This window comes from Sapajus apella, unplaced genomic scaffold (assembly GCF_009761245.1).
Source record: "Sapajus apella isolate SASKATOON/1434 unplaced genomic scaffold, GSC_monkey_1.0 scaffold61, whole genome shotgun sequence".
NCBI classification, from domain to species: Eukaryota; Metazoa; Chordata; class Mammalia; order Primates; family Cebidae; genus Sapajus; species Sapajus apella.
In genome coordinates, this window is record NW_022437001.1 from 2,239,230 (window position 1) to 2,253,979 (window position 14,750).

General features: G+C 35.4%; 1 protein-coding gene across 3 annotated transcripts in view; it reads left to right on the plus strand.

Moving 5' to 3' along the window:
- The window catches only part of LRBA (LPS responsive beige-like anchor protein), a 726,864-nt gene that overhangs the window by 167,389 nt on the left and 544,725 nt on the right, over positions 1–14,750 (plus strand). For all 3 annotated transcript variants that reach the window (XM_032246531.1, XM_032246532.1, XM_032246533.1), the window contains exons 30-31: positions 103–544; positions 13,775–13,908. In XM_032246531.1, the coding sequence (XP_032102422.1) occupies positions 103–544; positions 13,775–13,908 (576 nt within the window). The remainder of the gene's footprint in view (positions 1–102; positions 545–13,774; positions 13,909–14,750) is intronic.

The following is a 14,750-nucleotide window of genomic DNA, read 5'->3' on the forward strand; positions in this document are numbered from 1 at the left end:
ATAATTCAAAACAGTAGATAGCTATTAGGATTCAATATACCTTTTAAAAATTATTTCTAAATTTTTGTTTGTTTATTTCTTCTGTTTCTGGATATGATATAGAAATTGTACCAGCAGCATTCAGCACTTTAACTACGACATCAGTGGAAGAATCTGAAAGCACATCATCTGCTCGAAGGAGGGACTCAGGCATTGGGGAAGAAACAGCCACTTGTTTAGGAAGCCATGTGGAAGTAACTCCTCACACAGCACCTCCTGGTGTCAGTGCAGGCCCAGATGCAATCAGTGAGGTACTATCTACTCTTTCTTTAGAAGTCAGTAAGTCTCCAGAAACCAAAAATGATAGAGGAAATGAGTTGGACACTAAGGCTACACCATCAGTTTCAGTTTCAAAAACTGTCAATGTGAAAGACATTCTCCGAAGCTTGGTTAACATACCACCAGATGGAGTCACAGTGGATCCTGCCCTTCTGCCACCAACCTGTCTTGGAGCCCTTGGTGATCTCTCTGTGGAACAAACTGTGCAGTTTAGATCATTTGACAGGTACTGAAAATAGTTTTTCATTTGGTATGTTTCTACATCTGACCAATAACATGGGGGTTAGGGATGCTGACCTCCTGTGTAGTCAAAAATATACATATAACTTTTCACTGCCCCAGAACTTAGCTACCAATAGCTTGTGTTTATCAGAAACTTTACTGATAACATGAACAGTTGATTCACACATATTTTGATTGTTATATGTATTTTATACTATACTCTTAAAGTAAGCTAGAAAAAAGACCATGTTATTAAGAAAATCATAAGGAAGGCCAGGCATGGTGGCTCATGCCTGTAATCCCAGCACTTTGGGAGGCTGAGGTGGGTGGATCACCTGAGGTCAAGAGTTCAAGACCAACCTGACCAACATGGTGAAACCCTGTCTCTACTAAAAATATAAAAATTAGATGGGCATGCTGGTGTGTGCCTGTAATCCCAGCTACTCAGGAGGCTGAGGCAGGAGAATTGCTTTAACTCAGGAGGGGTGGAGGTTGCCATGAGCCAAGATTGCGTCATTGCACGCCAGCCTGGGCAACAAGAGCTAAATTCTGTCTTAAAAAAAAAAAAAAAAGAAACAAAAAAAAAGAAAAAAAAAAAAAAGAAAAATCATAAGAAAGAAAAAAATACATTACTGTTCATCAGTGGAAGTAAATCATCATAAAGATCTTCATCTTTCCTGTCTTCATGTTGAGTATCCTGAGGAGGAGGAGGAAGAAAAGAGGTTGATCTAGGTGTCTCAGGGGCAGGTGAGGTAGCAGAGGTGGAGAAACTGAAAGGGGAAGCAGGAGAGGCAGGCACACTTGGTGTACGTTTATAGACATGCATTGCAATTTCTTTCTGACCTTTTTGCTTTTTTGTTTGTCTAAAAATGTTTCTCTATGGTACCAAACCTTCTTTCACCATTTGCTTTAGTTTCAGTGCCTGTATCATAGAAGAGTCTATGTCATAAAATAAGTTAAAAGCAGTCTTGAATTGTTAGAACCCTTCTGCTAGATTGTCTAATGTCAGTTCATTTTCTGGTACTGCTTCTTCTGTGTCTTCCTTATCATCTAATACTGATTTAGATGTTCTTGTCTTTATCAAGTTGTTTTCCCTCTGTTGATCCCTCTGTTAGTTCTCGTGGTATCTGTTCTTAAATTTCTCCAAGATTCGTATCTTGAAACCCTTCACCCCTCACCTTTTTGTCATACCCATAATCTCTCATGATTTTCTTGATTAGTTCTGTCATAAATCCTGTGAAGTCATGCATAACACCTAGACACAGTCTTCTCTAGGAGGAATTTAGTGTTTCAAACTTGATGGTTTCCACAGCTTTTTCTGTAACAAGTATCTTCAGTGGTGTAATCCTTCCAGACATTCATGATGTTCTGTTGGGTTCTCTTCCATAGTGTTGACAGTTGTTTCCTAAGAATACCATGTGTAATGAACCATAAAAGTCTTTGTGACCTCCTGTTCTAGAGGCTGAATTAAAAAAGTTGTGTTTGAGGGCAATTAATCTACTTCAACACCCTCAGTTTTGAACTCATGGAGTTCTGGGTGGTCAAGGGCATTATCCAATAGCAAAAGAACTTTAAAAGTTAATATCTTACTGATAAGGTACTTTCTGACTTTAGGTACAAAGTATCAGTGGAAACCAATCCAGAAAAAGGGTTCTCGTCGTCCAGGACTTCTTGTATAACCAACAGAGTTGCAGCTGGTGTTTGTGTTTTCCTTTCAAGGCTCAGGGATTAGCAGCTTTGTATTAATGGATAAGGGCAATCCTGATGATAAACCCAGCTGCATTTGCACAAAACAGTAGAGTTAGCCTGTCTCTTACTGTCGTAAGTCCTCGTGCTCACTTCTCTTCCTTGCTAATAAATGTGCTTTGTGGCTTCCCTGCCATGCTCCCCCATCCCCTCCCCCAGGTTACTTTTGTCTGCATTACAAACCTGATCAGGCTGATCCTTTCTCCTAAATGATTTTCTTAATGATGTCTAGGAACTCATCTGCTCCCTCTTGGTTGGCAGAAGCTGCTTCTCCTGTTATCTTGACATTTTTTTTTTTTTTTAAAGCCAAACCTCTTTCTCATATTATCAAATCATCCTTTGCTGGCATTAAATTTAGCTTTAGTTCCTTCGTTACTTTAAGTTGACGTAATGACTTTAGTTTTTCTCGAATCATGTCAGAGTCTATAAGTATGCCTTTCTTATAGCAACCCTGCATCCACATAAAAGCTGCATTTTCAGTGCAAGATAAAGATATTTCACAAAAAGTGCAAGTTTTTTTTTTTTTTTTTTTTTGCCTTCTGGTGTCACTGTAGTGACAACTTTGCCCATTTCTTTTTCTTTTGTTACAGTGGTCCTTATGCTGAATTAATTTCTTTGGAAATGGTGGGCAACCATAGCTGCAGACCTCAATCTACAGTACATATCAAGCAATTCAACTTTTTCTTGTAATGTCATGACATTTCACTGCTGCTTGGGAGCATGTCCAGAATTGCTAGTGGCACTTTATGTGGGACCCATTATGTTATTAAATGTTTAATGCACAAAACATGATGAAAAATATGTGAGAACTGGGAGAGATCACTTTTACTGTGATACACAGTTTACTAGGGAGATGAACTTCCCAGCACATTGGGATGCCAAGGAGGGTGGATCATCTGAGGTCAGGTGTTTGAGACCAGTCTGGCCACGATAGTGAAACCCTGTCTCTACTAAAAATAGAAAAAAAATTATTTGTGTGTGGTGGCAGGTGCCTATTATCCCAGATACCTGGGAGGCTGAGGCAGGAGAATCGCTTGAGCCTAGGAGGTGGAAGTTATAGTGAGCTAAGACTGCGCCATTGCACTCCAGCCTGGGCAACAAGAACAGAACTCTACCCCTGCAAAAGAGAGAGAGAGAGAGAGAGATGGATTGCACGCTCTGAGACGATTACCATCACACAGTCTTTTAAGTGATGCTCACAACACTGGAGCTCAATGCAATTGTGGCAGGAAGTAGCTATGACATTTTTACAGTACTACAGTATGGATTGTTACTTTTAATACAGTTGTGTTTTAGTAATGAAGTTTACATTTCTCTTAACTGCAGATGGTACCATGTATTATAATTGTGTGTGTAAATTTTAAAGTATTTTAACTTATTTTTGTATCCTCTGAGATTTTTCATTTTATTAAATTTTGTTTTGTCTTGGTGCCAGTGGCTCCCACCTGTAATTCCAGTATTTTGTGGGGCTGAGGTGGGAGGATTGCTTGAGCCCAGGAATTTGAGACCAGCCTTGGCAACATGGTGAGATTTTTTTTTTTTTTTTTTTTGAAATGGAGTCTCTTTCTGTTGCCCAGGCTGGAGTGCAGTGGTGCAATCTCAGCTCAGTGCGACTTCCACCTCCTCAGTTCAAACAGTTCTCCTGCCTCAGCCTCCTGAGTAGCTGGGATTACAGGTGCATGTCACCACGCCTGGCTAATTTTTGTATTTTTAGTAGAAATGGGGTTTCACCATGTTGGCCAGGCTGGTCTAGATCTCCTAACCTTGTGATCCACCCACCTCGTCCTCCAAAAGTGCTGGGATTATAGGCGTGAGCCACATTACCTGGTGGAGATTTTAAAATAAAAAAATTAGTTGGGCATGGTGGTGTGTGCCTGTAGTCTCAGCCACTCAGGAGGCTGAGGCAGGAGTTTGACACTACAGTGAGCTGTCTTCATACCACTGTACTGCAGCCTGGATAGAGCGAGACCCTGTCTCAAAATTTTTTTTTTTTAAAATTGATGCATAATGAGTGGGATTTATTCTGGGAATGCAAGAATGGCTGAACATATGCAAATTGATCAATGTGATACATATCAACAGAATGGAGGACAGAAATAATATAATCATTTCAATTGCTGTTGAAAAGCATTTGATAAAATTTACTATTCCTTCATGATAAAAACCCTCAAGAAACTGCACATAGAGGGAACATACCTCAACACAATAAAAGCTGTAAACAACAGATCCACAGTGAGTATCATGGAACAGAGAAAAACTGAAAGCCTTTTCTCTAACATCTGGAATGAGATAAAGATGCCCACTTTCATTACTTTTATTCAACATAGTACTGGAGGTCCTAGGTAAAGCAATCAGTAAGAGAAAGGAGTGGCATTTAAATTGGAAAGGAAGAACTCAGTTGTTTGCAGATGATATGATCTTATGTTTAGAAAAACCTCAAGAGTCCATGAAAACTATTATAAATGGTAAATTCAGTACAGTCGCATGATAAAAATTAGCATACAGGCCGGGCGCGGTGGCTCAAGCCTGTAATCCCAGCACTTTGGGAGGCCGAGGCAGGTGGATCACGAGGTCAAGAGATCGAGATCATCCTGGTCAACATGGTGAAACCCCGTCTCTACTAAAAATACAAAAAATTAGCTGGGCATGGTGATGCGTGCCTGTAATCCCAGCTACTCAGGAGGCTGAGGCAGGAGAATTGCCTGAACCCAGGAGGCGGAGGTTGCGGTGAGCCGAGATCGCGCCATTGCACTCCAGCCTGGGTAACAAGAGCGAAACTCCGTCCCCCCCACAAAAAAAAATAATAATAATTAATTTAAAAAATTAGCATACAAAATCAGTATCATTTCGATATGCTAACAGTGAACAATCTGAAAAAAATTAAAAAAAGTAATCCAATTTACAATTGCTACAAATAAAATAAAATTCCTAGGAATAAACAACCAAATAAGTGAACGATTTCTTAATGACAACTATAAAACATTGATGCAAAAAAATAAAAAGGATTCCCAAAATGAAAGCTATTTCATATTTGTGGATTGGAAGAATTAATAATGTCAAAATGTTGATACTACCCAAAGCAATATACAGATTCAGTGCAATCCCTATCAAAATACCAATGACATTCTTCACAGAAATAGAAAAAATATTCCTAAAAACTATATGGAAACCACAGAGACCCAGAATAGCCAAAGCCATCTTGAGCAAAGAGAGCAGAACTTCAAATTATACTATAAAGCTGTAATAACCAAAACAGCATGATCCTGTCATGAAAACAGATACATAGATCTATGGAACAGAATAGAGAACTCAGAAATAAATCCGCACATCTACAAGTGAACTCATTTTTGACAAAGGTGCCAAGAATATGCAATGGGGAAAGGACAGTCTTCTCGGTGGCACTGAGTAAATTATATATCCATATGCAGAAGAATGAACAACTTTATCTCTTGCTATATACAACAATCAATTCAAAATGTATTAAAGACTTAAATCTATGTACTGAAACTATGAAACTACTGAAAGAAATCATTGGAGAAACTCTCCAGGACATTAATCTGGGCAGATTTCTTGACTGATGCCCCAAAAGCACAGGCAGCCAAAGCAAACATGGACAGATGACATCATATCAAACTACAGAACCTCTGCATAGCAGAGAAAACAATCAACAAATTGAAGACACAACCCACACACTGGGGGTTATATAATAACCTTATATATTCTGGTTATTAAGTCTCTTGTCAGTCAGCTATCCAACTGACAAAGGATTTAATAACGAGACTATATAAGGACTCAACCAACTCTATAGGAAGGAATGTAGTAATAATAATTTTAAAACGTTACTAAATTTTAAATTTAACTTAAATTTTAAATTAAAGTTAGTTTGGCTAAAGAACAAATGTCAGACCATTATATGATAAGGTGCTCAACATCATTGATCAGAGAAATGCAAATCAAAACAATGAGATATCATCTCACTCCAGTTAAAATCACTTGTATCCAAAAGATAAGCAGTAACAAATGTTGGCAAGGATGTGGAGATAATGGAACCTTCATATACTGTTGTTGGAAGGTAGGTTACTACAACCACTAAGGGGAACAGTTTGGAGGTCCCTGAGACAACTAAAAATAGAACTAGTATGTGTTTCAGCAATTCCACTGCTAGGCGTATACTCCAAAGCAAGGAAATGCGTTTATGGAAGAGATGTCTGCACTCCTGTTTTTATTGCAGCGCCTTTCAAAATAGCCACGATTTGGAAGCAGTGTGTCTACCAAGAGATGAATGGATAAAGAAAATGGAGAATATATACAGACTGGAATATTATTCAGTCATAAAAAGTAACGAGGTCTTGTCATTTGGAACAACATAAATGGAACTAGAGAACATCATTGCGTTAAGTAAAATAAGCCAGGCACAGAAAGACAAACTTCACATATTCTCATTCATTTTTGGAAGCTAAAAATGACAACAGTTGAACTAATGGAAACAGAGGGTAGAATGGGTACTGTAAGGCTAGAAAGGGAACTGTAGAGTAGGAGGGAAGTCGACATGGTTAATGGGTGCAAAAATATAGTTAGATAGAATCCATATCTTTTTTTTTGGGGGGGCGGGGCATCGTTTTGCTTGTGTTACCCAGTCTGGAGTGCAATGGCGCTGTATCTCAGCTCACTGCAACCTCCACCTCCTGGGTTCAAGCGCTTCTCCCCGCTCAGCCTCCCGAGTAACTGTGACTACAGGTGCATGCCAACATGCCCAGCAAATTTTTTGTATTTTTAGTAGAGATGAGGTTTCACCATGTTAGCCAAGATGATCTTGATCTCTTGACCTTGTGATCTGCCGGCCTCTGCCTCCCAAAGTGTTGGGATTACAGGCATGAACCACCACACCTGGTGGAATATGTATTTTTTATAGCACAACAGGGTGATTACAGTCAGCAATAACTTATTGTTCATTTAAGAAATAACTAAAAGAGTATAATTGGAATGTTTGTAGCACAAAGAAATGATAAGTGCTTGAGGTGATAGATATCCTATTTACTCTGATGTGATTATAATTACATGCCTGTATCAAAATATTAAATATACTCCATAAATATATACACGTACTATGTGCCTATAAAATTAAAAAGAAATAACAGTGATATAATTTCCCTCAGTTAAATGAGCAGAGATTTTTAAAAAAATCACAGCTGGTATTTATGAGGATATGAAGAAACATGTTTTTTGCTGTTGTTGAGAGTGCATATTGCTACAGTTTATTGGAGGTAAATTGGCATGTTAATTAAAAATCAAAATATATAAACTTAATTCCACTCTGGAAGTTCATACAGAAGTAATAACCAAGTATAAAATATTTTCTGTAGGTTGAATTTTATTGATTTAATACCTATTGACCTTTTACTCTGTGAATATCCATTCTAAATGCATTTAGAATAGATAGATAACTATCTTTATTCCTACTTAAAAAATTTAGAAACTCAGACATAGGTAAGTTAAGTAATAACTTATGGCCTTATTGCTGTTACATGGTGGCACTAAAAAACCTGTCTCTTTTGAATGATTTACCTTGCTGCATTTCATAGCTAAATTGTTTTATAAAAGTGGAAAGTTGGCTTTTATAGCTTCCAATCTATAAATGCTTGGTTACATGTATTATTTTTTAAACACATAGTAAATACTATGGAATCATTTAAAGAGTAAAAGAACACTGTACAAAATGTTATTGAAGATATATATTTTTAAATGGAAAAAGCAGTGTCTGGTATAATTTGGAATATGTGATTATAACTCTTTTTTTTTTTTTTTTTTTTTTTTGAGATGGGGTCTCACTTTGTTGCCCAGGCTGAAGTGCAGTGGTGCGATCTTGGCTCATTGCAACCTCCGCCTCCCAAGTTTAAGTGATTCTTGTGCCTCAGCCTCCAGACTAGCTGGGATTATAGGTGTGTGCCACCATGCTCAGCTAGTTTTTGTATTTTTAGTAGAAATGGGGTTTTGCCCTGTTGTCCACGTTGGCCTCAAACTCCTGGCCCCAAGTAATCCAAAGTGTTTGGATTACAGGCGTAAGCCACTGCACCCAGCCTCAATTTTTATTTTATTTATTTTATTTTTGAGACAGTGTCTTGTTCTGCCACCCAGGCTGGAGTGCAGTGGCAATCATAGCTCACGGCAGCCTGGAACTCCTGGAATTAAGGGATTATCCTTCCTCAGACTCCTGAGTAGCTGGGACCACCATGTCCAGCTATTTAAAAAATTTTTTGTATATATGAGGTCTTGCTGTGTTGCCCAGGCTGGTCTTGAACTTCTGGCCTCAAGTGATCCTGCTGCATTGCACTCCCAAAGTGTTGAGATTCCAGGCATGAGCCACTGTGTCCTGTCTATTCTCAATTTTTATAATTTATTTATATTCATTAGTGTTAGATTGAGTACTCAAAAATATTTGTGAGGCTAAACTTTTAAATTTAATATATGTTATTAATATAGTTGCATTGTTTACTAATGATAAAAATTTTATATATTTTAGCATTTATTTCTTTTTTAAATAGTGTAGAAATTAAATTTGTGCCTTACTGATGTCTTCAAGTGAACAGATCATGAACATATTTAGGAAATCATGCTTAGGTAGTACATTTTAAGGGGTTTATTGAAATAGAAAGCAACAGATAATTTTGATGGTAGCATTTTCCAGGAGGTTCTGTGGAATTTAACATGTCTGGTATGCATTTAACAGTCTCTCATGGCAAGGAAACTGCTCTGTTTTTTACACCGTCCCCCCTGCCCCCGTTTTTTTTTCTTAGCTAGAGACACCTTTTGAAAAACTTTCATGCTGCCATGGGCTAGTGGAATATCTTTGGGAATTTCAAAGCATCCCTCTGATCATGTATTTATCTCAGGAATGCTATGTCAGAAATCACAACTCTCCTCATATCTTAAGAATTATCAGCTTCCAAGGAATAGCTGGAAAGTTTAGAGTAACAGCTACATGAATAAAACCTTGCTGAAAGCCTGCCAGGTTGTGGGCCTTTGTGAACGCAAAGGTGTTTGTGTTCATTCCCATGCCAAAATTCTTGCTGTTATCTAATTTGAAGATCCTCTCTGATGATTAGTGAATGCCAGGGATTTATCTTGATAAAGTTCAAGTACTGGTCTGGCTTTTCAACTGAATCCTTAAGGACTAAAGTGGTAGGCTGAAAGGCTCTTTTTTCCTTTAGTGAACTATTTGCTTGTTAAATAAAATAGCATTTATTTGAGGGATTGTGATATTTGAAACTGATAAATACGGAAATGGAACTTCTCAACTTTATTGATCTGGAAGGCATTGTTGCTATTTGCCTATTGTCAATAAATTAAAAGAAACTTTGAAACAAGTACTTCTTGTTCAGGGGGAGAAAGCACGAAAAAACCGATCAACAGTATTTTCATTTGTTCTGTGTGAGAGTTTAGGAAAATTACTACTTTCTCATTCATAAAATTAGCATAATAATATGTATTGCTAACCTCAAGGATTGTCATAAATAAAAATGTGATGATTTGTGTATGATCTTAAGCATGGTGCCCCACAAATATTAAGTATTCATAATGAGTTTATAAAGAAAAAAATGATAACAATTTTTATCTTTAATATTTGGGTTTATAATTTACAGTCTGGGAAACAAGCTTGCATAATTGTCTATCATTCAAATTCCTTATGCTAAAAAGTCTGAGCATTTTCTGCTAAAATTGATGTAGATACAAAAAATTCAAATAATTGTTCTAAAACATTAAAAAAGATTTTAATTTGTTTCTTAAAAAGAAACTTAAGCTGTAGCCTGAGAAAGCTGGCAGAAATATCCCTAGCACATTGCCTGCCATGTAAGCTCTTTAAAGTCCTAGATTATTTTTGTAAACTGTAGAACATGTTAATTTAGATTTATGTTTAACAAGATAAACCCGGTAAGCTAAAGATCTCCTCTGTTGAAGATTTTAGTCTTTTATGCTGAAACTTTATAATAATAATGACAATGATTGGCAAAGACAATGAAAATATTTCAAAATCTACCTACTGCTTAATATCCTTTTAATTGGATCATTGTAACTTTGGTTTTTCTTTGTTTTTGTGTAGCCTTAAACTGAAGCAGTATTATGTTAATTCCTTAGAATTGATTTGAATCAATAGGCGAATTTGGAAATTGATTAATTTTACTTCTCTTACATACTAATTATATAGCTATGTGAAAGAATGCAGCTTTTAAAAATTTATGATCAGATATATTTTTGTAATTTTATGGTAATATATATATATAATTTCGTATGTTAGTGATCTTTATTACTGTTGCTTATAGACGATTCTAAAATTATGTTTAGATGTTAATATGATTGTGGTGATAATTGTAGAACTTTGTGAACATACTAAAAATCTCTTAATTGTATACTTTTAGTGAATTGTATGATATGTAAATTATATCTCAAAACTTTTAAGAAAGGTCAACATGAGGAAACGTCAAATTTGAGGATCTAGTGTTAGATAAATCTAGATTTGCTTGGTAGTTCTGCCGTTTACTTTGGTTATTACTTCACCTTTCTGAGGTTTATATTTAAAATTTCTAAAAATTGAATTAATTTGTACTTTAGGATTACTTTGAGAATTGAATAATAATTCTTGGCATATTGTCAATGCTTCATTTATCTTACCTGCTATTACAATTTATAATTTTATATTACCTAGCAGGCAGGCAGGATTAAGAACAAGACATCTTGCAGAGGAGGCATATGTACAAAGCGTTGGAGTTGTGAAATAACACAATACGCTTAGCAACCATCAGAGCATGTTGAAGAAGTGTGTGAGGAATATGTAAAATGTAAATTCATATAGAAAGCCATACTTCTATCATTTCTGACAATAGGTGAAACATCTTGGACAATAAATATTTGCTGAACTGAATAAAAGAATAAGACCTTATTAGTGACTGAAACATTAACAGCAATAGGCTAAAGGATTAGAAATGAAGTTGAGTTCTTTTGTTATGTTTAGCCATGCAATCTTGAGTAAATAGAGATTGTGCATATTTGGAACAGCTGTAGTAAATTCTGTTCCTGTTACCAGTTTTCTAGTGTTTTATTATGAAAATGTTCAGACATACAGAGAAGTTGAAAGAATTGTACTGTGAACACCTGTAGACCCATCACTGAGATTCAACAATAAGCTATTAGCTCCGTTTGCTTTACCATGTATCCATCAATCTTATTTTTGTAATGTACTTCAAAGTTGTAGACATCAGTTCACTTCACTCTTAAATATTTCAGCCAGCATGCAGCTCTCTAATTGGAGATTAATACAGTTTTTTTTTTTTTTGAGCTAAATTTTACATACAATGAAAGACATAGTCTTAAGTGTACCATTTGATGAGTTTTGACAAATTTATACAGTTGCTTAATCCCAAGTTCCCATCATAATATCATTGGCTTTGAAAGTTCTCTTTCCCAGCCAATCCCTCTTCCTATCCCCCAAAGGCAATTATTCTGATTCTTCTCTACCATAAATGAGTTTTGCCTGTTCTAGACATTCAGGTTAAAAAAACAAAACAAAACCAACCAACCAACCAAACAAACAAACAAAAACTCACACAGTATAAGGCTTCATTTGACATAATGCTTTTGAGATTCATCCATGTTTTTTGTCAGTAGTTTGTTACCTTTTATTGCTGAATAATATTCCATTCTACAAGCATAGCCCCATTAAAAAATTTTCTGTATCTTCATAAAGGACATTTGGGTTACTTCCAGTTTTTGCCTATTATAAATAAAGGCTGTATGAACATTATTGTATTCATATTTTGTGTACATAAGTTTTCTTGAGGAAATGCCTAGAAGTAGAATTGTTGAGTTATAGCATAGATAGTTATATATCTTACATTTTGATTATAGATAAAGCAATTTCACTTTTTAAAGTATTCTTTTCTATTGCTCCATTCAGTCCTTACTTTATGAGTAAACTAGATCTTTTTGGTTCTTTCTTTTGTGAAAAAATATGAAAGTAAATTCTTCATACTTCTCCCTCCCCTGCAAAATCATTGCTAGAAGACAGTGATTTTCTTAAGCAATGGGTTTTAAATTTCTCCCACCAGCAGGAAATACACAAATTATCTTTTGTTTTGTTTTTGAAGGTACCACTAATACACATGTATACACACACGTTTGCGTGAACACACACACAAACACACATACAGAGGTCATATCTACTCCCCATTAAGTCAATAATCTTCATCTGATATAAGCTGCCATGATTTAAGCACACCATTTTGGATTGGGGGCTCAGGTGGCTGTTGCTTCTATTTTTTAGTGTATAGTTAACATTGGCAGTCACCCTTATAATGATGTGACACCAGCTACCCCCAAGTACATTGAATAAGCCTTGCCTAGCACAGGAGAACTTGATTTAATTGGCAACAGTGTTTGCCCTTACATGATAGGCACTGAAGTAAAACGAAACCTATTTTGCTTTGTGTGTGTGTTTTTAAAAATAACTACAAAAATGCATTAGTGAGATATTGGAATTACATAATTTTCACTTCCGAATATTGGGATCAAGTACCTAAATAACTTTGTTTAGAAACTGAATACTTTAAAGCTATTAAAGGAATACTTGCAGCTTGTAGTTATAGTACTGTCAACAAAAGATGTGATTAAATAAATTGAATGTTGAAGACTTTAGGCTTATGGTTAACACCAGGTAATTAAAAGTAAGCACTGCTGTGGGAGTGTGTTATATATCAGCTGTCCTCTTTACCTCATTAACTGGTTTTTTGCATGTTTATGGAGCCAACTTCAATTAAAAATGCCTTTTAAGTTATGCCTAACAAGGTCTTTTAGTTGCTATTTGGTGTAAAGTATTATACTTTAATTGAAATTGGTGTATCATAAATACCTGTGTTTGAATAATATACAAGATAAAGAATTTTGATTATTTGATATTTTTGCATCTGGTTTTTATTCTTATGCATTACTTTTTTACATACTATTATCAAAATATATAGTCTTTGGGGTTTAAAAATGAAAAACTGAGTTGTATACATGTTAGCAAATTGTTTATATCTGCTTTTTTAAGTCTTACAAGATTTCTAAGGTTTTATTATTTCAGATTAGCAGTGTTTTACATTTCTAGTGGAAACACTGAATTTTCTGCTTTAATACTTTTGGCTATATTTAATTTGTTAGATAATTAAAGATGACCCTAAACTTTAAAAATACTTTGTGGTAAATATAAGTTTAAATGTTAAAATGGATTGTTATATTTCCATAGAACCTTTTCTTGGTTCTAAAAAAAAAGTGAAATGCAGATAAATAAGGATAGTGTTGAAGAGATTTCATGTTGGGTGAAAATTATACATCAAATAGAAGCAAGAAAGAAAATTAAGAAAAATAAGTTAGCTACCTAGTTTCTGTTTTGAAATTCATGTAATTAATTGAAGAGATCAGTTTGTATCTTTCAATCTGTTTACTTTTTTTATTACAGGAGTGTTATTGTTGCAACAAAAAAGTCAGCAGTCTCACCTTGCACACTTACTACAAGCATATCTACCAATGCTGTCAGTGTGGTTTCCTCAGTAGATTCAGCTCAAGCCTCAGATGTGGGAGGAGAATCACCAGGTGAGTTAGTTATCAGTGATTTCAACAAAAATGTGTTTAGATCTTATTTTAGCAAAGCTTAGGATTTTTGATTAACTTAAATTGTAGAGGCACATTGGAAACCATTGTGCTTTTATATTGTTGTTTATTACTTTTCTGAATAAATTTGAGTAAAATTAAAAGAAATTAAGTCAAGGGTTTCAGTATTTTCTCCATTCAAACCTAGTAGTGTGTGGTAGATTAGATGCTGCTGGTTGGGTGATGAGCGCATGCACGAATGATAGATTTATGAAAATACTTTTTTCCCTGTACTTAAGAAGATATATATAGATAATGGCTTAAAATAGAAAGTTTTGTTGACACGTAATCTTTTAATATGGTTACTGGTTGTCAGATATTTATATAGAATCCATTACTTTGGTTTCTTTTTTTTTTTTGCTTATTTTTCTGAATTAGAGACTTGGAAAGTAGTGCTGCTCTGAAATGTAGCATCATTCTAACAGTGGTCATACTGGTTCAGTTCCTCCTATGGCAATTTTATTTTTATCCATCTCTCCTTCCATATTCTTTCCATGTATAAAAGCATATATATGGATAAAAGAAATTTTCTGTGTATAAAATCATGTGGATGCAAGATCTTATACGTTGATGGGAACCTTAGTGGTGATATGGGTAAACTTGAAGAATGTGTAGTATTAAAATGACCAGGTATAACAAAGGGGATGTTACTGTATCAGTGGTTTTCTTCTGGATGTTGTGCTGTTTCATAAAGTTAATAACAAGATATTGTAACCCCCAAAAACACTTATCTTATGATTCTAGATTGAGATTGGTGAAAAATAAAGGAATTTTGAAGGAATGGC